Raw genomic sequence first — 25379 nt, forward strand, 5'->3', positions numbered from 1 at the left:
GTTTCCAATTCTATATAATGAACATGAAGTCAAACTTTTCTTTGTAAACTTCAATTTAAAAAAAAAAAAAAACTATAAACTAAATAAAAGATGTGAAACCATTTCGGTTCGCACGCCCTGCCACGGGGATTATTGAGTGCGGACATCGTATGCATCTCTGCATGCGGTGTTCGATCCTGGCCGTAGATCACGATGATCTACGGTCAGGATTATTTCCGTTTTTTTAAAAAAAAATAAAAAATTTTAGGTGAGGCCCACCGAAATACATCAGTACCGTAAATCCGGATCCGCATGGAATAATTTTTCTGCCACCCACGCATGCAATTACGCGATCGCTTCCTCTGTTCTCTCAATTTTTTCTTTCTCGCGAAAGCAGTTCACGTTCATTGCTTTGGCCACCATCGTCATTGATCATTCTGGTTCCATTTACCTCATTGATTTTTCACTCATGGAATATTGACCGCTCCAATTCGCCGTCTCTTGTTCGGGTTATGAATCACTTGTGAGGAGCTAGATACAATACAAAGAGGATCCAGCATCGATAACCAGAGCTCGTATTAGGGCTTATAATGTATCAATATCGTTATTTATAATCGATGCTGCAATATGGGCCAAGAAGAGCCGAGCGGCAATGGGGAAGGGGAGGGGTTGGAAAGCAACATTGATAGGAAACCAAACCCTAATCAGGTGTTAATGACATCGCATTCGGAAGAGGCAGTCGATGCCAAAGGAGATGAAAGGGAAAAGAGCGCATCCGTGGAGGAGGAGAAGGTCGGCGTGGTGGATGCAGCTTACAAGGGTTTTCTTTTAAGGAGTGAGAGTGATCGGGAGGAGTGTAGGTAAATAGCCCGATTTATGGTGTTATAATTCTTTTCTCCATTTCTTTTGGATGCATTTCTTCTTTGGTTGAAATTCGTTATGTTGGGGTTGGAGGAAGCGTAGATATCTTATGAATTAGGTCCCTACTCTTCAAGTTGGTTGATCTTTTTTATTATTCTGGTTGTAAACCATTTTTAATTACTTTTAAATGGGAGAAATTGTTAGCATGAACTGATATTTTGTTCCCGTGTAAATACATAGCCATATGCTTTATGCGAGCAAAATAAAATTGCGTGCATATTTTGAATTTATAAAGAACTTTACTGATGATTGTCCTTATCATGCCAGCCATATGCAATTTTTCTTCTTAAATTATGTTAATTTTAGAAATTTTGTTCGATATTTTAAATTCCCTGAATGAACTGATAGTTCCCTCTTGGTAGTTGCTGGGATAGGAATTGTCAAGCTTTCATCATGGTTAACCCTTCACGTGATTCTCCATGCTATTGTTATTAGTAAATTAAATTATGATCATCAATGTCAAACTAATTTTTATTCTTTTTGTTATAACTTTTATGAATTGATCATAGGGAGGATGATTGACAGTACTAAGGAAAATGATGAATTATATTAGTTTAATGATGAACTTGACTCAAATAAACATTGTCAAAGTACCGATTTTAATTCTTTTTCTGTTTCTCTGACAATGGAATTATACGACATGATATATTGGTCATCCTGGTTTTTAGTATCTAAAATACTTGTATCACAAATTATTTTAGAATAAAAATTTATCTTTTTTTAATATAAAGTTTTTCAGTTTGCTAAAGATCCTCATGCATCGTTTTCTCCATAAATTTACAAATTAACTACGCAATTTATTTTAATTTATAACAATATCTGGAGTCCTTATAAAAATCTTACACATTCTGAGGAAAAATAGTTTATGAATTTTATTGTTGATCACACTAGGTTATGTTAGGTTTGTTTAATGAAAGAAAAATCTGAAATGAAAATAATTTAAAAGGAAAATTATACCATGGTACACACGCAATTCCAAAATCATTCAAATATTACTGAATGATAATAATCGAGAATATTTCAATAATATTTTGGGTCAATTGTTTTTCGAAAAATGAATAATTCATCATAGCTCTTGTGCCAACACTTCACAAATAAAATGGCGTGGTTGAAAGGAAATACAAACACTTATTGTATGTTGCTCGGGAATTGCTATTTACTAGTCAGATGCCTAAATTTTTTTTGGGTGAACCAGTTCTTACTGTTATTTTTCTCATAAATAGAATACTCAATAAAGTTTTAAATTTTGAAGCACCTTTTGATGTTTTTTTGATTTTTTTTCAAAAGAATCATCTCTAATTTTTTCTATCTCTAAAGATATTTGAGTGTATTGCTTTCATTCACCTTCATAATCAAGGAAAACATGAATCCCTAACTAAAATTGTGTTTCTTGGTATGCTCCTATCCAAAATGGATATAAATGCTTTGATCTAAAGTCTAAAATATATTTGTTATCATAGATGTTACTTTTTTTTTAATTGCAATCTTTTTGAAACCTTATCTTCAAGGAGGGAACAAAATAATTTTTTTTTTCAAATTGAAGAAACTCAAAATAGTATTTCTCTATCCTTAATTGTTCAACCTGAAAAACACAAGCGATTTTATATCAGGAGAGAGTGTCGAGTCTTTTAGATATTGATGTTCTTATAATGCCATCTCATGATATTTATAATAAAGAATAATTAGGAAAAAGAACTACGATAGTGGTGCCGTTTGATATTATCTACTTACGACAGAGGAAAATTTAATTAAAAGGGTCCACGAATATTTTATACTGTCTAAAATCCACAACAAGTATTGTTCTCACTAATCCTTTACCACATGTTTAGTCTACTTCATCTTCAATTTTTGAGTCTTTTAGCCCTGAGTTTATTGAGTATATCCTTCTCATTGGAGAAATGTCTTGCACCCAATATCCATTATCCCATTAAGTGTCATATGAAAACTTCTCACACACTTTCTTTGCTTTTACCACATAATTATTGGGTATGGAAATTCCTAGAACTGTGCAAGATGTCTGCAAGTCGCTAAGTGGAAGTAAACTATTTTCTAGAAAATGAAAACTCTTGAAAGAAAATAGCATGTGTGAATTGGTTGTTCTATCTATAAGAAAGATTACTATTGGGTGTAAATGAGTGTTTACATTTAAGTATATTTCTGATGGCTTTCTAGAACGGTACAAGGTTCAATTGGTTATTAAGGGATTTATGCAAACCTATACAATTGATTATTTAGTCATTCACTCTAATCACAAAATTAAACTTTGTAAGGGTTTTTCTGTCACTTGGAACTAATTTTGACTGGCTCCTACAATAGTTGAATATAAAGATTGTCTTCCTCAATTGAGACTTGGAGGAAGAGGTGTAAATGAATACACTTTTGAGATTCAACGAGAAGTTTGGTACAAAGGTGTGTGAACTAAAAAAGTTCTTATACATGCTGAAGTAGTCACTGACAACGTGGTTTAAGAAATTTACACTATTTGTTAAATGTTAAGGGTATATTCATGGGCAATGAGATTATACAATGTTTTTTAGACATTCAAATGATGGGAATATAGCCATATTAATTGTGTATGTGGACGATATTATTCTCACCGAAAATGATGCATATGAGATGAATAGTTTGAAGACTTCTTTATCATCTGTTCTTTAAACCAATGACTTAGGATCTCTGAGGTATTTCCTTGGCTTGAAGGTTGCTTGATCGAAAAAAAGGAATTGTTGTCTCCTAACGGAAGGATGCTCTTGATCTTCTCAAGGAAACTAGGATGAGTGAGTTTTAACATGCAGACCCTCCAATTAATCCCAATAAAAAGTTGGGAGATGAGAAGGAAGGTTATTCAATGAATATAGTTAGGTATCAAAAATTGGTGGGGAAACTAGTATTCTTTTTACATACCAGGCCATATATTGCTTTTGCTCTGAGTTTGATAAATCAATTTACGCATTCACTCCATGAAAAACACCTTGAAGCAGTCAACAAAATTCCATTATCTAAAAGATATACCAGGAAAAGGCTTACTCTTTCAAAGGACCACATAAAAGGGCATAGAGGCGTACACTGATATAGATTGGGTAGACTCAGTTATTGAAAGATCAACTTTTAGATACTGCACCTATATGTGGGGAAACTTGGTTACATGCCAAAGAAATAGAATGTGGTTGCAAGGAGTAGTGCTGAGCTAGAATACAAGGTCTTTGCTAATGAAGTATGTTGACTTTATGGTTGAAAAGAATTCGTGGGGGGCTGTAGATCTCGATAAGGTTGCCAATGAAGTTATATTGTGAAAATAAAACAATCACAATCATTGCAGAAAATCCAATGCAGCATTATCGAACAAAACATGCGGTGATTGACAAACACTTCATAAAAGAGAAGATTGATTGTGGAGCTAGTTGTATGCCATTTGTTCCTATTGCTCAACAAATAGCAAATCACCAAAGGATTGTTCAAGCCTAATTTTGAGCTCCTTGTAAGCAAGTTGGGCATGATAGATATCAATGCTGCAGCTTGAGGGGTGTGTTGGTTCTTACAAAGATTTTATTTTTAGTATATTCTATTATTATTATTTTCTATTTCTAGAAGTTAGAATTATTGGTTTGTCATAATTCTTGTTTTCTTCTTTTATCATGCATGAGTAGTTATGGCTGATTTTATTAGTTTCTTACTATGGGAGCCGTCCCTCTCTATTTATCTTATTATCATTTTCTTTGAAATTGAAGAGGAATAATTATTTTTTTTCCTCCCAAAACCTGCACTTTATCAGTGGCCGCCACATTTGATTTTAATATTTGTAAGTTGCATTGACTTTCACATGTGATTATATCAAAGCTAGGTCTCTTATTTTCTTGCTCATTTTTTTCTAGTTTCTTTTGGAAAAATTATTTGCTCACCGAGGCAATGTCAATTCTTGTCATTTAGAATTGACAGACAATTAGAGATTATCAATAGTTGTTTGTAATATTGTTTGTGCTACTTTGAAATATGCCGTCATAATGTTTGGAAATTTTGCCTTGGGCATAATTTTTTTCTATATTATCAATACTCACAGTTTGATTGGAATGTCACCGCTTAAGTGTTGTATGGCTGAGTTTTACCATAAATCATTTCATATGAACCAAGGTCTTTAGATATTGAAGCTAGGGAATTTATGCTCTAGGTTTGATTTGAAATAATTTTAAGACTATTTAAATTTAGAAAAAAAACTCAATCAATTGAAACAAATGACTGATAAGCAATACTGTAAATTACATTTTTTTTTTGAAATATTACATTTGCATTAATCAAAAGAAAAGCAACAAAACTATGTCCAAGGACACTAAACAAGCTGGCTCTTTTCCTCTTGCAAAAAATAAAAAGAGGATCATCAACATTCATAACATACAAAATAAAATCCTTATCTATGGCCATTCTGGCACAAGTATGAGCAACTCTGTTGTTGCTCCTGAAGATGTGTTGGAAAATAACTTGCTTGAATCTGGACAAAAAAGCAAAATTTGGATTACTAGGCACCTCCAATTGTCAGCACCTTTTATCCATACTCCTTCGCAGAAAGTCCATGGCGTTGGAGTTGTCAGTCTCTATAATAATCCCTCAACATTCTGTCATCCAATCTTCAATGAGAGTAGAGAGAGCTAAAACTGCCATCATTTCCACTTATGTGCTGTCCCAATGAGGAAGTCCTTTTCTCATAGTCGTAATAAGTTCTCCCGACTCATCATGCATGACAATATCAATACCAGCCCGTCCCGATGAATTTAATGCACCATCGACATTGACTTTTACCCAACCCGAAGTGGGGGATGCTAGAAGGCTGACCCTCAGTGCTTTGAAATTTGGTATAAAGAGGGGTCGGTAAATTATTCCAGCACATTGATGCCACTGTGGTAGATGTACAATGTGATTTCCCATGCTTCTTGTTATTTCTGGCATGCCAATAGAGATAAACTACATTACAATAAAGCCGCGCCATAGCTAAATACTATATGTTGTTTCGCTTATGTTTCTCAACGACATCCTCATAGGAGTAGAACATAGGATTAATGCAACCCCATAACCTGGGCTTCTCGAGAGCTGCCATCAGAAATAATTAATTAACAGTAATTTGGTGTCTGTCCTCAAGATCGGGGCAACCCTACGGGCATTGATGTCATTCATGAGGCCCCGCCGCAGCAACCATCCATTAGAAGGAATGGCATCTAAGCTTAACCTTCACAAAAAAAATTTCTCACGGGTTCTCAATTTGAGTTTAAGAAGCCAAGCCTGCATGTTTTCCAACTGAGAAATATCGGCTTGATAAGCCATAAAAGTAATAGAAATTCCAGCAAGTCGCTTACAAAGTTTAGGAGAATTTCTGCCGAGGTCAAGCTTGAGGGGATATGGAGTATAATATCAGCGAGCTCCACACAATAGTGCGATCTTATTTCTGTATGTTCCAGCTTTGATTGTTAACCAAATCAACAACTTGTTTGGTTTCATACAAAAAAGAATTAACAAATGTGGGCCATCGGCTTGGCATGCAATCATTTATCCAAATTTGGGTCACAATTTGGATTTTATTACCACCACACACATTCCAACGAATGATCTTATTGAAACTAGCAGCCCGCTACAGTCTTCCAGGAAATGGAGTAACTTCTTTTAAAGTTATAGCCCCATAAATTAGTACCATACTTGTTAGCCAAGAATTTATGTAGCATCGAATCCGAACAAGAAATGAAAGCCCAAGCAAGCCTAGCCTGCAAGGGGGCCCTCTAGTCCTTGGCCATATGAAACCCTATTCTTGAATGGTTTACATAACTCGTGCCACGGGACATAATGCATCCTTGGATGCCCTGACCCTTCTGCCATAAAAAAGATCTGCCCTTGACACAATTTGGGCAGATCTTTTTTAGGATATCTTCGAACATGACGACAATCATGTTGTGACTATTAAAGAAGTTAAAATGATAAATACTTAGAGTGAAATAGGAATGGATAAAATTAATTTGAAAGTTCAAGGTTTTATAAAGCATGAAGTTGCATTTTCTTTTGGTTTTTCAAGAGAAATTTTAAGTTGATATATCTGGTAGGAGGGATTTGGTTTACAGGAGAAGAAAAACTTTAGTTTGATTTGTCTTTTAGGAGAATTTTGGTTTATAGGAGGAGAACTGCAGCTGATAAGTACTAGTTATGTTGTGTTTGTAGCTTCTTTTAATTGTTTTCTTCATATATTGTTTAGTAGTGGTTTGAGATGAGGTTTCCATATTATGTTGTTGTTTTTGGATGTTTAATTTTATTGCACTTTGTAGATTATTGACTTTTTTAAATATTATAAGTTTTTAAAAAATTTTGTGGAAAGTAAAATGAAGTGTTAAGACAATCCGGCCGCAGTTCCTACCTTAGTTAATTCTATGCACCGGGCCGGATCGTGATAATTATTAGAGCGGGAAGTAATAATGTCAACCAACAACATCCTAACACATTGGTTGATTGATTCATGCAAGTACAAAAAGCACTTAGATGGATGGATCCATTTTTCTCTAAATGATAAGTAATTGTATTGAAAAGCTGAAAGATCTTGTGTCAGCTTTAGTTAGTTGAATTGTTTGTTTAATGTGTAACTAGTTTTGCTGGGTTATTAGTTTGTCGATCGTTGGTTTTAGCAAACATGTTTTGTAATAAGGAGGGCTGAGACCTGAACAGAACTACAAATAATTTGATCAGTCAGTTATGTAGAGTGAGCTGAATTTCCCTTGTTTTTCTTCTGTCCGTTGTTCTTCCTGTGCCTGTTTTTGTAATTCATTTTTTTTTTGTTTGAGCAAGCTTGAATTTCTTATAAGTGACATGGTCACAATCACTATAATGTTTGTCCAAACATTCAAACCTTGTTTAAATATGTCTAAGTGCTCTATTTAAAGTACATAAAGTCAACATTCAGAAAAGGGTTGGATGTGTATAGATGGTCAAATCAATCAAAAGTACATAACATAAAGTCAACATTCAGAAAAGGGTTGGATGTGTATAGATGGTCAAATCAATCAATATGCAATGAGTCCATCTCAAAATTCTATTTACAAACTTTTGGTATGCAAAGTCATATCATCTAAGGAGCATGATTAGATGTCATTTGCTATTTTCTTTCTAGTATCTCGAGTTGACTGGGCTAGGGCAACAAATTAGTTGACTTATCATTTCAAAATAAGGTCTCGGTTTTATTCTGGACAAAAAGGCTCAAGGGTACCAATGCGTTTGACTTTGGTTCCACTCATGTATGGCTTAATAGGATCAGTTGATTTATATCAAAATTGGCTCAAAAGCATGAAGCGTGGCCAGTTTGGTTTAAAGGCGTTGACATGACCAGTTCAATTATGTGGAATATAGCTGGAGCCTATTCGAAAGGAGAGCATTCTATGGCATACATATGGGATGAATTATATTTTAATGAATGCTTTTGAGATAATGTTTGGAGTTCATACATTCAAACCTTGTTTAAATATGTCTAAGTGCTCTATTGAAAGTACATAAAGTCAACATTCAGAAAAGGGTTGGATGTGTATAGAGGATCAGTTGATTTATATCAAAATTGGCTCAAAAGCATGAAGCGTGGCCAGTTTGGTTTAAAGGCGTTGACATGACCAGTTCAATTATGTGGAATATAGCTGGAGCCTATTCGAAAGGAGAGCATTCTATGGCATACATATGGGATGAATTATATTTTAATGTATGCTTTTGAGATAATGTTTGGAGTTCATCTTAGATGGAAAGTGCCTAAGAGTACTAGCGTGATTGGTTGTGATTCCATGAAAGTACTATGCATTGGGCTTGGATGAATCATATCAAATTTTGTTTTGGAATTGCCAAGCCTTATGAGATGATCTTGTTTTGAGCTCTCATTTTGAATCTTCAATGCATGATTATATATTTGAAGGAATTTTGCGTACCCTGGATGATTTACTTTTAGTGTGCAAAGTACATTTGTAAATGAATATTCTCTTAGACTATAGGACTGCCAACACAAGACGTGGGCAAATGGGGTTGTTTCATATAAAGAATGATTTGTTGCTAAGCATGACCAGAAGGTGCACCATTGATGTTGGGCAAACAACTTTCTCATGGATCGTTAATTTTATAGGGATTCAATCATCCTAAATGGGCGACTTATTATTTGGGAATTAGATCTTTAAAGGGTGATTAATCTGATGGTCCGCTTCAAATAAATATGTAGGAAGAAGTTTCCCTCATTATTTGCTTATCAGATTGTGAATTGATTTGGATATCGTGTTTGTTGAAATTTTAATGGTCTAATTTGTTTTGGTGAAGATTGCCATAGGTGTAGATTCATATCATTTAATCCATTTTTAAGACCAGATTTTTAGGAACATGCTCTATTTTTATGGTGGATCAGTTTTTATTTAATTAAGATTTAGAATTCGGTGGACTATTTAATTAGAAATGATTTTTTCTTAACCTCACTTGTACGTTGACTCAAAATCATAATTTTTGGTCCCTTATCATAGAAGTTCATTCAAGTTCCTGTAGGCCATATTAAATGTTATTTTTTTCCCATGTTCACACTTTATCTCATAGCACATTCTTTGTATCTTTTTAGTTCATTTTTATCTTGTTACATATTTGTTTAACGTTTGAGATCGTTTTTCATGTGCCCATTTTGTTGATTATTTCTACGTCATTCTCAAAGGATGGAAAAAGTCTACCAAGCCATCACACATTTCTAAAAACTTGTATGGAGCAGTGAATATTATCTGCAACCATACAATTAGTTTCTTTACATGTCTCTATCATATATTAGAAGTTTTTAAAAAATTTTGTGGAAAGTACAATGAAGTGTTAGCACCATCCGGCCTTTGAGAAAACATATTTACAATTAGTTGGCATTGAGCTAATTTTGATAGTGCTTCTTTATCCCTTAGTGAAAGAGCTATTGGGGCATGCCACTACTTATGCAGAATTGGAGCTCATGTTTAACCATGATAATGATAGAGAACGTGGATATTATAGAAATTTAGATTTCCGTTCCAATGTTGAATGTTTGTCCACCTCCATCACACAACAAGAGCTTGCATCATTAACATCAAATTAACCATCAACCAAGGTAAGCCTCAACAACTTGTCCATGTTGATATTATTTTTATTTCAAATTTCTAAATAATATTTTAATTACCAGAATAACTTTAGTATTTTAATTTGTTGGGGTGGGTTAGTTGGTAGTTACTTGTAATTTAGTTGTCAGATTAACGTTAAATTAATATTCTTCATCATATGGACAGCCTATCATTTCCCATTCAATTTAAAGAGTTAACACAATTCAAATTCAAGAAGTTACACTTCAAGGCATAAATCAAGATCTTCTCCAAATGATACAGCTGACCGCCAATTATTTCGAAACCACCAATAATTCAATTGGAAACATCAAAGGTTATTCAAGGAGTATCAATGCATGATCCAAGCTCTTCCATTTAGTCATTGAAGTTCAAAACCATTGACTTCGTCAAGATTAAACATTTTTTTTATTCCTTTGATTTTTGAATTATGATTTCCTCTTTCATAAACATGAAGTGTGCTTATTTGAAATAAATGAGTGAATAGATGACATTTGAACATTTTTAGACAAATTATTGAATTAAATCGTGATAGCAGATTCCTTTGGTTAGAGGCTTGCTGGCTGCAAGCCACCATAATTCTCTTGTGAGGATTGTGTTTTTTCTTTTAAAATTCTCTTTTTCTCCTCACTAGCCAAGACTATCGAGTCTCATTTTCAATGTAAAATCTAATCTTGTTCTTCTACCATGGCCTCTCACGTTCCTACCATTTATCACCATCCCTTAATTCCAAATTCATTTAAATTTTAATCTCATTTCTTTAATTTATTTAAGCTTAAATCCATCCTCTCTTTCTTTTTTTTCCTTTGGACAATGTGGGAGAAAAACATGGGTGAATAATAGATTAGTTTAGTGAATATTTAAAAAAATAAAAATCTTAGGCTATGTAAAATGAATCTGATTGAATTTGGCCATTTTGAAAATTTTGAATTTTTAGTTGCAATTAAGTTATCATAGAGCTGAACTCAGTGAAAGCCATGGTCACAATTGTTGTAGAGAATCATGTCATAGATCCACCACTTAAAACTTATGTGCCATCTCCAGATATAGCAATATATGCTCCTGTCACTGGTAGAGATCACAGTTTTGATTTTGGAATAATTTGCACCTCATATGGTTGGAATTAATCAAGATTGAGAGCATGAAAGCTGTAGGTGACCATACAATGAATTCACCATTCAATTATCATGTGTTTTTGAGTAAAGATGAGGAAAAATTGACAAATTATCAATAAAAGTTAGCGACATTTGAGTCTCAGTTTATATGGAAATGGTGATCATAAAAATTAAATTGATTGAGTGATGAAATCAATAAAAAATTTCATTATTTTAATTAAATATGTGCGAGTAATTGCTAATTGGACAAAAAGGGGTTTCCAAGATTCGTCTGTTTTCTTAAAAATTTTTGGTTTATATGAGATTTCCGAAATCAGCTATACCATCATGAAATCTATTGAGTAATGAGAAACAAATTCACAACAACAACAACAACAATAATAAGCCTTTATCCTACTAAGTGGGTCCAACAACATGAATCATTTTTCTCCATTGTGTCCTATTGAGTGTCATATTTTCATTTAAGATTAAGATCATTTTTATACAATTTGCCCAAGTCTTTTTAAGTCTACCTCTTCATTTCTGAACATCAGTCAAATCTAAAACATCTACTCTCTTAACTGGATTATCAGATGGTCGACGTTTAATGTGACCAAATTATTTAAAACTTTTCCTCTACTCCTTAAACATCTTTTTAGTTTTTTAAATAATATTAATGAGAAACAAATCCATAAAATCAAAATCCATGTTATTCTGATCAAGGGTGAGGGGAATGCCAAAATTATAAAAGAAAATTACATTGTTATTCCTTTTATGATTGATTCACACCAGATGAGATCCAAATACGCCAAATTGGTGCTGATCATGATTATTATGAGGATTTTGATGAATTTATGAAATAATAAAATTATGTGATTTAGTTGAAAGATTCAAATTATTAAAAAATTTACCAAGGTGTTGACCATGGGTCTCGATCTATAAGATCCGAACCTCATTGGATCAGAATTTACCATAGTATTGACCATTATAGGGGAAGATAATCATGATAGGAGTCCTACAAATAAAAATTCATGTAATTTTAATAAATGGAGATTCAACCAAGTTAGTACGAAGGGTTCAAAAGATCTCCATTATCCCTCTAACCATTTCCCATTATTTTGATTTCACAAAGAGGCTTTTGGCATACTTGATGATTTACAAGTTCAAACGACTTCACATAATTAGCATGTTCTAAAACAATGCTCAACAATTACTTTGTTTTTTTCATCATTTCTAAAACCATGTTGACTGCTTTCATTTTTGTAATTTTTGTTTATCTTCTAAACACACACGTTTTCTAATGCAAAATGTTAGATCCAGTGACAAGGATCTTATGCCTTTGGCATTTTTTTCGTTTCTTTTTTTTTTTTATTGTAAGATGGATATTTTGGATACTCATGTTCAAATTCTATAATGTAATTCTCTTAAAAGCCAGACAATCATCACCCTTGAAATGTATAGTAATAAAATCATCAAATAAATTGATCTAAAATATTTGAATAAGACTAATGGTGATAAGATGGTAATTATGATGTGTTTCATTCTAAAGGTTAACAATCATTGATCCTTCTTTAATTAAGAGTAGATGAAAGGTGGATGCCTTATTCAGATACGTTACTTTGAATATTTTGCTTCTAGTGATTTCTTTTTGAATATTGATTTTGATTTTATCTTTTTTTGTGCTGATCGAAAACTTCTCTTTTTATTTTTGTAAGTTTTGGCATCACTATGACTGCTCTTTGGCATCCCCTATACTCATGTTCAAATTCTATAATGTAATTCTCTTAAAAGCCAGACAATCATCACCCTTGAAATGTATAGTAATAAAATCATCAAATAAATTGATCTAAAATATTTGAATAAGACTAATGGTGATAAGATGGTAATTATGATGTGTTTCATTCTAAAGGTTAACAATCATTGATCCTTCTTTAATTAAGAGTAGATGAAAGGTGGATGCCTTATTCAGATACGTTACTTTGAATATTTTGCTTCTAGTGATTTCTTTTTGAATATTGATTTTGATTTTATCTTTTTTTGTGCTGATCGAAAACTTCTCTTTTTATTTTTGTAAGTTTTGGCATCACTATGACTGCTCTTTGGCATCCCCTTGACTGTTCTTATTGTAGCTGGTGAAAAGTTGTATGCTGTGAATAGATTAATTATTAAGTTGTCTAGTAAATTTTCTTCGATAAGATTAAACTTATTTCTAAAAACACCTGAAGTTTTATTTCAACCAAAAAAAAGTAGAAACTTATTTCAATAATTGACATTTCTTTGAGACTTAAGAATGACAAATTATTTTTCTTATAAATTTTAACTTAATGAATGCTAACTTTGTTTTTGTTTAATCTGGAAAACATAAGCAGAGTTTGTCAACAACAAACAGAAGAACCTTTAGTAGAGCTTGGGTGCGGATGCCGAGGAGAACTTTCAAAAGCACACAAATCCTGCATCATGAAATGGTTTCACACTAGAGGGTCAAATAAATGCGAGATATGTCAGTAAGTTTTTCTCTCATTTTGTTTTATTTATTTATTATTTATTATTATTATTTTCTTGTGTTTTTACTCTCATGCTGTATATTTTTTTTTCAGGAAACTGGCTGTAAACGTTCCTTTTCCAGATTCCCAATCAAATGTAAGTATGAACAAATTAAATGTTTGTGCCCATTTTTCTTTCACTTTGGGAACCAGGCGTACGTTCATTTTTACCGATTGACACATGACGAATGGAGAATTGTTGAATGTTTTTTACTCCAAAATTTATGTATAGTTTATGCAATCTTAGGAGTGCTAATTCAAAAATATGCAAAACTAGGGATTGAAAAATAACTTCAAAATTAATTTTAGTAGGATATAGCATAGATCTTGCTTCGTACAACCGAAAACTCACATCAATTAATGAGGTGACAGAAAGATCCCATGAATTTGTGAGGTGGCAAGATAGGTGGAGGTGGAGAGGATGCTTTGATCCCATAGGTTGGAATCAAAAGGCATTTTGACACTTGCTTCTCTAGCCAATAAATTTGTGTTATTCCAAATTTGCTTGATAGTTTTTGGAAGGTTTCTCCTAATTATTTGGTGAGAATGTTCTCAAGTTGTTCACTTGCAGTTATAAATGGAGTACATATTAAACTACTACCCAGCTTCTTATTTATAAAATGTCTATTAATTTTAATATGCTTAATATTGTCAGACATGATATTTGATGGTTGACATATTATCAAAAAAGAATCTCATAAAAATTATTTATTCTACCTTTAAATCTTACAGGATAATATTTAGCTTTAGCAAATCGCAGACTTGCATATTCCTGGTGCAATGGATTGAAGTTTGTCTTCTAAGCTTGATATCGGTATCTTATTTTAGTTTTTTTACTTTTTTAATTTATAGGGTTCCCTCTTAAAAATCTATAATGTTTTAAAAGTTGATCTCTTTTCAACATAGACCCTCAATAATTGTATGCTACAAGAGATAGAGTCTTTTCTTTTTGTTTAATAGGATTCTTTTTGCATGGGCTTCCATTCGCTTATTGAATACTATATTACACCAAAAGATGTGATTTTTGAGTATTATATATAAGCTAAAACATATCTCTTTTTGTTAGAAAATGCTGGATCTTGGATATAATAAATAAGCAAGTCTTCATATTACTCTTTGATAGGAGATTTTTTCTCCTGAAATATCTTATGAAGCATCTTTGAGTTTATAATTTTACATCCAAAAATAGATCTTTAAAGTAATAGGAAAGCCCAAGCGCTAAATGGGTCTTCTTGGGCATAATGGAGAAGACGGCTACTAGAGAACGCCTTCTCAAAAAAAATTGATGAAGTAGAGCCTCCTGGGAATTTCAAGATCTCTTCTTTAGATTCCTATAAAGGAAGAAAGGATCCTGCCAATCACTTGGCATCCTTTGAATCAGCAATATGTTTGTTGCAAATAAATGATGCTGCCCTTAAATGTTGTTTGTTTTTTATGACATTCAAAGATTTAGCTCTGCAATGGTTAAACGACTGGCCGGTTAGAGTCATTACATCTTTCGACGAGTTCAAGTGAATGTCCGTGACTCAATTAGCCAGCACTCAAAAGCCATAAAAAATTCTCAAGATTTATTGAAGATCCGACAAGCTTCATCCAAAAGTCTTAAGGAATTTTATCACGAGATTCTAGTGGGAGATGCTCGATGTTAGAGATTTTTAGCCTTTCGTCGCTTATGCAGTTCTCATGCAGGGTCTACGTGAACGCCCATCTTGATATGCACTTGGCAAAAATATTGGCATATTTCGACTGAAGAATGCAAATCTTTGTCAAATCCCTCTGGAAGTGGAGAGGCAGAAGGTAGATTTTGAAAAAGAGCCTTTCCTAAACACTGGGGTCTCGAAATTGATTCGTACGAAGGGATCATTGAATTGCCTAGGGAAGACATTCTTGGCAGCAGTAACAACCAGAGCAGCCCGACCGAAAGCTTGTCATAAGGAGATCGAAGAGGAGACAGGATATACCTCTGCCCGTTACACTAGAAATTACTCTGTTGAGAATGTCGATGTACGAAACTATAGAGGCCATTCAAAATAAATAATACTTTAAGAGACCATGAAAGCCAGGAGTGTTCAGTGCAACCCCAATAAGTACTGCGATTATCATTGTGATAATAGGCATGACACTGAAGAATGTTGTCATCTTTGAAACTTGATCGAAGAGTTAATCCGAGTGAGAAAGTTAAAAAGAGTTCGTTGCGTCAAAAGCCAACACTCAAAGGCAAGAAAAAATACCTGCCAAATCTGCTTCCAATGGACTAGTCCTTGCCGCAGACATGCATATCGCCGGAGTTGTACCCGTAATTTTCGGTCGGGATGGGCCTGAAGCATCGTGATACTCAAGCTTGAACTAGTTGAAAGTAGGAGATATTCATTCCACCATTTTGGCTAAAGCCTTCATCTGACTTATCCATCGATCACCTTTATGGGAGTTAGCTTACCGGACTACTGGAATCATTTTAACGATGCTATCCTTGTAACCACGGTGATAGGCAATAACCAAATTGGAAGCATCTTGATTAATACAAAGAGTTTTGTTAAAATCCTCTTTTAAAAATTTCTCAAGAAGATGAATATATTGAATGCTTAATTAACCCCTACTTCTGGACCTCTGTGAGGATTCTCTGGCAAGAGAAAAAAACTTGCGGAGTCATCTCATTGCTGGTAACTTTGGGAGTAGGGTATAAACAATATACAACGATGACAAATTTTATAGTAGAGGATGCCTCAACTATCTACAATGCCATCTTTGGCAGACCAGTGCTCAACGTGTTTAAAGCAATGACTTCTACCTATCATTTAGCAATCAATTCCTTAAGAGAGGAGAAATCATCACTGTTCAAGGAAATCTAATCCAATCTAGAACATGTTGCCTGTGAGCTGTAGGAAATGTATGAGAGAATCTCCTCGAACTAGACACAAATAAAGGAATCAATTTGGAGACTACTAAGACCACCGAGTAAGTTCTAACCTGAGAGAAGAACATAGAGGATAACTGATCTCAAGGGGGGAATGCGAGAGAACATTCTTGACCGGTTCTAACCTGACTCAAGAATATAGAGAAAAACTGATCTCAACTCTGAGGGATCATTGTGACATTCACGTTGACTGTGGATGAAATGTCGGGAGTTGATATCAATATATCTTGTCATCGGCTCAAAGTCAATCCCAGTGCCAAACCCATCAAAGAAGAAAAGCAAACTATAGCTACTACCTTGGATAAACCTATTCGGCAGGAACTTTGGAAACTCGTGGATGTTAGCTTCATCTATGAAGCCAATATCCAATATGGTTGGCAAATGTGGTGATGGTCCATGAAATAAATAATAGCGGAGGATATGTATGGAATTTACCAAACTGAACATAATTTACGTAAAGGATAGCCATCCCTTGTCGCGAATAGCCGCATAGGTAGACTTAACTGTCGGTGACTCAGTCAAGAGTTTTTTGTATGCCTTCATGGGAAACCACCAAATCAAAATGCATTTTGTGAATGCTGAGAAAATTTCATTTAAATTTCTTTTATAAATAGAGAGGGTTTTTTTTTTTTTTTTTTTTTTTACAATGTAATGTTTTTTATGTTGAAAAATGCTAGGGCTACTTAGCACCGACTTGTGGACATTGTATTTGAAAATCAGAAAAGAAAGAATGTCGAAGTGTATATCGATGATCTTCTCGTTAAAAGGGAACACTTAAAAAAACACATAAAAGACCTAAAAGAAACCTTCAATACTCTGAGGCGGTTCAACCTTAAGCTCAACATCCTCATAACTACTTTTGGAGTACAGGAAAATTCTTTCGGTACTTACACCTGAAGGGACAAAAATAAATTCTAAAAAAGTTCAATCTATCTTAGATTTGTCTCCACCGAAGAACCTCAAAGAGCTACAAATTATGACTAGTCACGTCGCAGGCCTAAACATGTTTCTTTTAAAGTTTGGTGATCGATAACTACTTTTGGAGTACAGGAAAATTCTTTCGGTACTTACACCTGAAGGGACAAAAATAAATTCTAAAAAAGTTCAATCTATCTTGGATTTGTCTCCATCGAAGAATCTCAAAGAGCTACAAATTATGACTAGTCACGTCGCAGGCCTAAACATATTTCTTTCAAAGTTTGGTGATCGATATTCATCCTTCTTAAAGAACATGAAGAATTCTACTCATTTTGTCTAGATGGAAGAATGCAATCTGACATTCAAGCAATTAAAGACATTATCATTTTCACATCCTTTATGACAGAGTCTCAAACCAGGGGAAAAACTATTTGTTTACTTGGCAGTTAGGAATGATGCAACCAGCTTTGTCCTAATTCTCAAAGAAAATAAAAAATGATTTATTATCTATTACGTAAGTAAAGTTTGCATGGAGTTGAGTTAATGTACATAATCATGGAAAACTTACATTGGCTCATCATTTCAGTAAGGATATTGTGTTCTTTCAATCTCACGTCATAAACGTAATCATTGATCACATATTCAAATCGATGTTATCATGACCTGATCAATTGGGAAGATTATTGAAATGGCAAGTCGAACTAAAAAAATTCGATATTTTGTTTGTACCCAAAACAAATATCAAAGACCAAGTAGTTGTTGTCTTCTTAATAGATCTCTTAGAAGGCCCGATTCATGATGAAACCAACCACACATACACTTTGCATAGATTGAGCTTTAGGAACCCTGAGGAAGGGAGTAAGTATGGTCTTTCAGAGCCCTCAAGGACGCATCTCCTGCCATTCTATTCAGCTCAACTTCAGTGCCACTAACAATTAAGTTGAATATGAGACACTGATTGCCAGGTTGAGATTTTCATCAACAATATCAGTGTGACATCTCTCCTTTAAGTCAGACTCTAAGCTGTCAGTAAATCAAGTAAATGAAGTTTTTGAAGTGTGAGACGATGTCTTACTAAAATATCTTGTGAAGGACAAAATTGAAATTAGAAAATTCAAATACTTCTGGATTGAATCACATCTCCAGAGAAGAGAACCAATTGGCTAACCTCCTTTCAAAAGGACAACATTTAGGACAAAGATGTATGACATTGGAGCAATCTGCCTCCGAAGAACTTGAAGTTCCAGTTTCATATCTTCTTTGTAAGGTGGTTCGACCTAGAAAGCAATACCTGACCATAGGTACAATCTCATCAAGAGTTACAATTCTTTGAAAGTTCAGGTTTAAAGCTGCACAATACTTCATTATTGATGACCATCTATTTTGAAAATTAGTAATCTCTATCGCATTAAGCTTTGTCAAGGAAGATGAAACATCAATAATCCTATAACAAACTCATTTTGTAGAATGCGACAACCATTTAGGGGGAAGAACCTTGGCCAATCGAATTTTAGGACAATGATACTGTTGGTTAACCTTAAGGAAAGATGCAGGAGAATTCACACAAAATGCACATAGTGCCAAAAGTTTGCGCACATGTGATTACTACCATCCCATAAGCTTCAATTGATTACCAACATCTTGTCGTTTGCGATATGCGGAATGGATCTTCTTGGCCCCTTTCCTTTGAGCAATGAACAACAAAAAGTCATCCTCGTAATGATCAGTTACTTCTCAAAGTGGATATAAGGGCTATAATCATCATCAAAGTGGTCAGCAACTTCACCTAAATTGGTATTATGTTTTGATTTGATCTGTCCTTCATGATCATCAATGACAAATGTACTCAATTCGCTAAATAAAAAGTTAAAAAATTTGCAGTGAGCAAGGAATGTAGCTTAAATTTATTTTTGCACATTACCTAAAGACTAACAGTCAAGTAGTATATGCTAATAAACTCATCCTGAGCTTGTTCAAGAAGAAAGTAAGAAGCACAAAAAGACAATGGGTTGAAGTTTTACTATCAGTGTTATGAGCACTGTGAACTACACTTTCAACAGCTACCGGGCAAACTCCTTTCTGTCTATCACATGGAGTCGAGATTGTGGTCTCAGTGGACTATGATTTTCATAGTCAACAGACCCTAACAATCACTAGCTTCGAGGAAAAAAGAATTGGATGAATGGAGAGGACTCATAATGGAAGCATACAAAACTCGTTGGATCTTTTGGAATAGCTTCAAGTAAATTCTTGGTGCGGGAAGAAGTGCATAGAAGAACATGAAAGTACTATAACTCGTGAGTTAATGGACGACAATTCAAAGCAGGCGACCTGGTCCTAAAAAAGTTTGATGTTGTTGCTCGTAGCCAGACACTCGAGAAACTCGACCTCTCATGGATTGGGCCATATACATCATCAAGGGGCAAGTCGGTCCAGGCGCATACAAACTGTTCACGCATCTCGACCAAGAAGTCCCAAGGATATGTAATGGGAATGGTATTAAAATATTCTATCCATAAGAAGTGGCAATGCTATAACCCTCGTGAACATGAAAACAAGTGTATACAAAAGAAAAAGAATACTACATATTCTAACATTTTGATCTTGGTTAATTTGTAATAAGCCTACTTAGCAAGAATACAATTTAATCTCTAAGAAGAGTAGCTTGCTTAATAATAAACTTGAATAAGTTATCACGATAAAAAAGATTGGTCTATTAGCTGAGTAATCGACTATTTTCTCGAGAAAATTGGAGGCCCCCAGGCATTTGAAAACATTGTAGGAGTAGCTCCCGAGCCTCTAAGAAAGTAAGATCTGCAAGAGAGTCGAAAATCTCCCAATGGGAGGCCAGTTCACACTTGAAGAAATATTTTTTCTCTCAAGAAGATGATAAATTATGATAGATTTAATTATAAGCAAACTCGCTAGAAAGTATACATATACTTATAAGAATACTATATGGCATCTTGAGAAACTCATTTTCCACTTTCTCAAACCATACACAACAAGAGTGAATGCTGACTAGAATAATATCAAACTTCCACAAACTCGATATATATTCATCTCGGGGAACTCTAACTCGAAGTATAAGCTAGAAAATATATCCAAAAATCAAAATAAGAAAACTGGCAACAACAATTCAAAAGCGATACACAATTTCAAGAATATAGAGAAAAACAATAAATGAAGGAACTCTGAGTTTTATTTATCAATGAAGAACATATTACAAATAACAACACAACTTAATTCTTGACATTACAGATCATTATATACAAGAGGTAAAGAGTATATGGTACACATTCCTTGCTTATTTCCAGGAAATCGGAAGCTCAACCTTCCTAACCTTCCGGGAAATCGGAAGCTCTTATGATAGCAGTGCGATTGTTTCTCCCACCAGAGAGTAATCACGAGGCCTTTGAGAAGACCAAAAAAGGGTTTTGTCAGGGGCTTGTCTTCTTCAAGTATCTCTATAGCAGCAACACTAGAACTCGAGGAACACTTATGGTAAATATGTTAGAAACAATAAGAGGATTTGGTAGGACCTGTGGTCACCGTCTTTGTCTTTGCTCAGTCGAAACCCTTTCATGAAAGACATCTCCAACATAGTAGGAGTCCTCTGATGACCCCAACGAGAGGCGTAGCCCAACCAAACCTGAACAACCAGTGTATTCGGATTCAATGAGCAAAGGCTCCCTAGTTTGAATATCAACAAATACAAGAATTACATTCTGCACGATGAGATTGGCGAGGATGGCTTACCTCTCTTATTATCGTGAGTTCTTCCAACTACATTTTCATTTATCGAATTTTTCTTATTCAACAAAACATTTTGACCAAATTTATCTTAGTTCATAGGATCACCCTACCTTATTTATAGACTCCACAATGGGGTAATCACGGAAACAGTGAAAGGAGCCATAAAATGGACATTGAATTTATAGCCTACCTTGCTTACTTGTCATATTTATCTATGCCCATTATGACACATTTACTTTCATTTATTAGATTTATTGTTATTGATATCACTTGACACATGTTGAATTCAAGAGGATTTCAATGCTTCTTATTTTTAGCAAAATTATCGATTTGTTGCATTCTGGAAGTCTCATACTTCTTAGTCATGACTTGACAAAGCATGACAACGCGAACTTTCTATGTCATGGGGTTATTTTTCCAGTCACTCAGCTAACTCTACATGGACATGCAAAATATCTTGTTCTTTTTCATCTCTTCTTTCTTATTGTTTCAAGCAATGACATATAAGACTTCTTAATTATTCCTTCAAGTAAGCAAGCGAGCTCAAGCGAGTTCTTTATTTTTCCTATATTTCCATCATCCATAATGTTCGAGCAGAATTTAAATCACCTTATAAGTAATAAACATTCCTATATCATTGGTCAAATCTAGGCGGATTGACTCCCTCCTTGGCCTAGAAAGTGTAATGAGTAGCGTGTGAGTCCTTAATTAAGGCAAGTGAATAAGGATCTTGCTGGCAATGGTGACAAGATCTGCCTTTTACCTTTAACATGATCTATCTATGGGGAACTTAACTAGGAATTACTAATTATACATGATCGATAAAAATCATAAGACTCGAAACAAATGATTTATATTGGCAATTCATATAAATCGCAACAATTAATCACATACACAACAATACAATAGAGGGAAAATGATTCAATACATATGTAAAAGTAATTATTTGAGCAAGTCTTTTGTGTTCAACAACCAAAATATATTCTTACAAAAGACAACATTAGTGTTTTCTTTTAGCAATGAATCAAGAAAAGACGGACATAATCGAGGAAGATGAAATCGCAGATTTGTTGAAGTATTATCTTGTTCACCCTTTTCCTCGTCGAGTTCTCTAGTGAGCTCTAAATAACGATCTACACTGTCCCAAGATGGCGATGATTTTTTTCTGCACGAGCATTGCTCAGGCAAGATTTGATCATTCATTGATAGTGATGTGCCAGTAGCTCCTTATTTTTAGGAATTCGCCTGAGCTCTCCAAGGAACTCCTCTTGTGCCTTCCTCCCCTTCTATTCCTCTTTTAGATCTGCGACCTCATTTCTAACTTCTTCGATTGTCTGGGAGTCTTCCTCTGGCTTCTTCATCATCCTATCAACAACCTCAATTTTTTCTTTCATACATCTACCAATTGTATGCGCTCCTCCACGGCTAGTCTTGTAACTCTCTCGTGCTCTAAGAACTCTTGCTCTAGTAACCTCAGCGTGTCCTTTGAGCGAGTCAATTCACCTTCTAGAGTAGTAAATTGAAGGAGACTGCCCTGCCCTTCAACTCATCAAGGGACATGGCCCTCTCTCGTCCTCCAATTGGTTCACATTGCGCTCATAGGGAGGCAAGCTGATATGCATTTTCCTAGCTCTTGCCTGCATTTTCTTCTTCTACTAACCCAACTTTACCTCCTTCCTCACTGCTTCGCGATAGAGTCTTAGGTTAAGCTACTGGCACATCACTATCAACTGATCTGAATCTTCCTCAATGTTCACTACAAGTTCCTTTGCTAATACCAACTCTTCTTAACGACCGCGAGCTCTTAGTTCTCTCAAACTCCTCACGAGTAGGTGCTAACTCTTCTATCAAACCACTTTCACAATTAAGAAGCTTGATGCCCTAAAGTTCTTTCAAATGATTGCCTTCAACAATAGCTCTTTGCTCATCCTTCGCCAGCGACTCCCCGGAAATAAGTTCTACTGTAATCTTATCCTCTTTTGCATCGAGCTCCTCTGTGATCTGTTCACCTAAGAACATAAAATGATCATAAAATATAAGGTTGTTTGATCCAATATCATTGTGTAATTCCATGTCACCTTTCGAAGGAAGCTAACCAATATGCAATCTAGATACCATCATTGAGTCTGTACGAGACACTTATGTCCCTCCCGCTTCCTCGGTAATGGGGTCCCTAGAAAGGAATGTGGGATAAGGTATCTGGTCAAACAGATTTTCTTGTGGTAAAATATCAATAAAAAGGACATCAGGTTAATCAAAATACAAGCACACCAAAAGCATGAAAGATAAATATTTGGTAATCAGAGCTAAGGTCTGGGAGCATCACTATGTTCGAGCCTTTCCAATCGTTCAAAGGATCGAAAACCTATTCCTCAACAATGGCTTTCAGATCTCAGCTATCGTCAACTACATAACAATAGGATTTGAAGTAGGAGGCACATGATCTTCCAGAGCTGCTTCATTGAAATCGATCTCCAAATCAAGCACCGGGATCGGGGTACTCTTTGCAAGATGCCTTGACAATTCTACCGTTTTCGTAGGCTTTGAACTCTTGGCCTCTTCTCCTTTCTCTTTCAAGTCCTAGACATTCTTAGAACTTTTCTTCCTCTTCCACTTCTGTCTGAGGATCGCTTTCAACTCATCCTTCTGAATGTCCATTTCTTCCTTGAAAATTTGTTTTGTTGAGAAAAACCCAAGTTAACAGAGAACTTTCTACGAAGAATAAGGAACACGACTGTATGAGCCCTAGCTTGCGGTACCAACAGAGACTCACACAATCATTATATATCGCAAAGAGAGTTAACAAAAAAAATCCTTACATACCCACCAATATTAATTTTTTCGTTAGTAATCCTCTAATTTTATTTATGTAGCAAAGCAACAACGGTAGAGTAACGACATATCAATAAGTGATAAGAGTACGCACATGGGTTTCTCCTTGCATGAGGTGACAATTATTTAAAGTTCTAAATCAATCTCATCTTCTATTATGGGGTGGCCTCAAATATTTTCATGGCATTACATTTCTTCATTTTCTTTGAACACGGACCTTCTAGTGACTGAAATTAGTCGTAACATCTGACAACATGCGCTCCACCTAGGGTAACTTGACAAGAAGGAATCTTTATGTATCGTGTATGGGTCATAAAAAAATAAGAGTAATTCTATCACCTTGAATGCAAAGGCTCCTAAATGAAAAACATTCCAAAGTTACTCTAGAGGACTTGCGACTACCCCTGGTTGGTGTGGCTCCAGAGCTCCCAGAGGAAGGAAAGTCTAGGTTCGACAATGAACTCTTCCAATTACTCTTCAAGGCATTGCCAGTAAAGTTTATTGATGGCGGGAAGCACCATTTCAATTGTATATGAACAAATGAATCTCATCAAACCTTGATAAGGAAGAGCTATCGCCACAATTCTCTTATCTTTCTTATCGCGTTTAGAGATGATACATGTTCTTTTTATTCTCATTCTTCTTGCAGTATTCACCCAAAGAGCTATGAGAATTGGGTAACTTAATGTACATCCAAAAATAGATCTTCAAAGCAACATGAAAATCCAAGTGCTAAATCCGTCTTTTTGGGCCTAATGGATCTAGCTTGTTTATCACACATTTTGGAGCACCAATACTGACCGGATCGTATGTACATGCTAGTTACTCTTGGAGGTGACACCTGTTAGATTTATCTCTTAGAAGATTACGCAAGTTTCTTTGACTGAACTCCCCTGTATTGGTGTTCAAGCGAGCTTCTTCCACCAAGTGGCCTACACTTCTCGAGCTCTTTTATCAAATTTGCATGTGCCTAGCAAGCTCTCTAATCTAGCTCACCTGTATTTATCACGTGCATTTAATAGTTCTTCATAATAACAGAAAGAAAATTTAGTTCCATTAACGTCCATGATTGTTTATTGACTGCACGACATTCACATCTAGGAACTTACCAAAGATGAGTCTTCACATGCTCCGTACAACACGACCTACAATATAGTATTTGTTTATTTTTTGTAGCCCTGTGAGGGCAAGTACATTATGAGAGTTTTAAATAAGGAGTAGAAGGGAAGGTTGGGAGAGTTTTCTTCTGTTCTTAACCACCATCAATAACGACACGCACGCTAAAAAATACTCAGCTCCCTTCTACCTCTTTTGCAAG

General features: G+C 34.8%; 1 protein-coding gene across 3 annotated transcripts in view; it reads left to right on the forward strand.

The window, feature by feature from the left end:
• The first annotated feature begins 311 nt into the window (after positions 1 to 311).
• Positions 312 to 25379, forward strand: part of LOC110031233 (E3 ubiquitin-protein ligase MARCH9-like) — a 33914-nt gene continuing 8846 nt past the window's right edge. For all 3 annotated transcript variants that reach the window (XM_020734342.1, XM_020734343.1, XM_020734344.1), the window contains exons 1-3: positions 312 to 839; positions 13468 to 13602; positions 13696 to 13738. In XM_020734342.1, the coding sequence (XP_020590001.1) occupies positions 607 to 839; positions 13468 to 13602; positions 13696 to 13738 (411 nt within the window). In that variant the 5' untranslated portion in view covers positions 312 to 606. The remainder of the gene's footprint in view (positions 840 to 13467; positions 13603 to 13695; positions 13739 to 25379) is intronic.

The sequence above is a fragment of the Phalaenopsis equestris genome, unplaced genomic scaffold (assembly GCF_001263595.1).
Source record: "Phalaenopsis equestris unplaced genomic scaffold, ASM126359v1 Scaffold000789, whole genome shotgun sequence".
In the NCBI taxonomy this organism is placed as follows: Eukaryota; Viridiplantae; Streptophyta; class Magnoliopsida; order Asparagales; family Orchidaceae; genus Phalaenopsis; species Phalaenopsis equestris.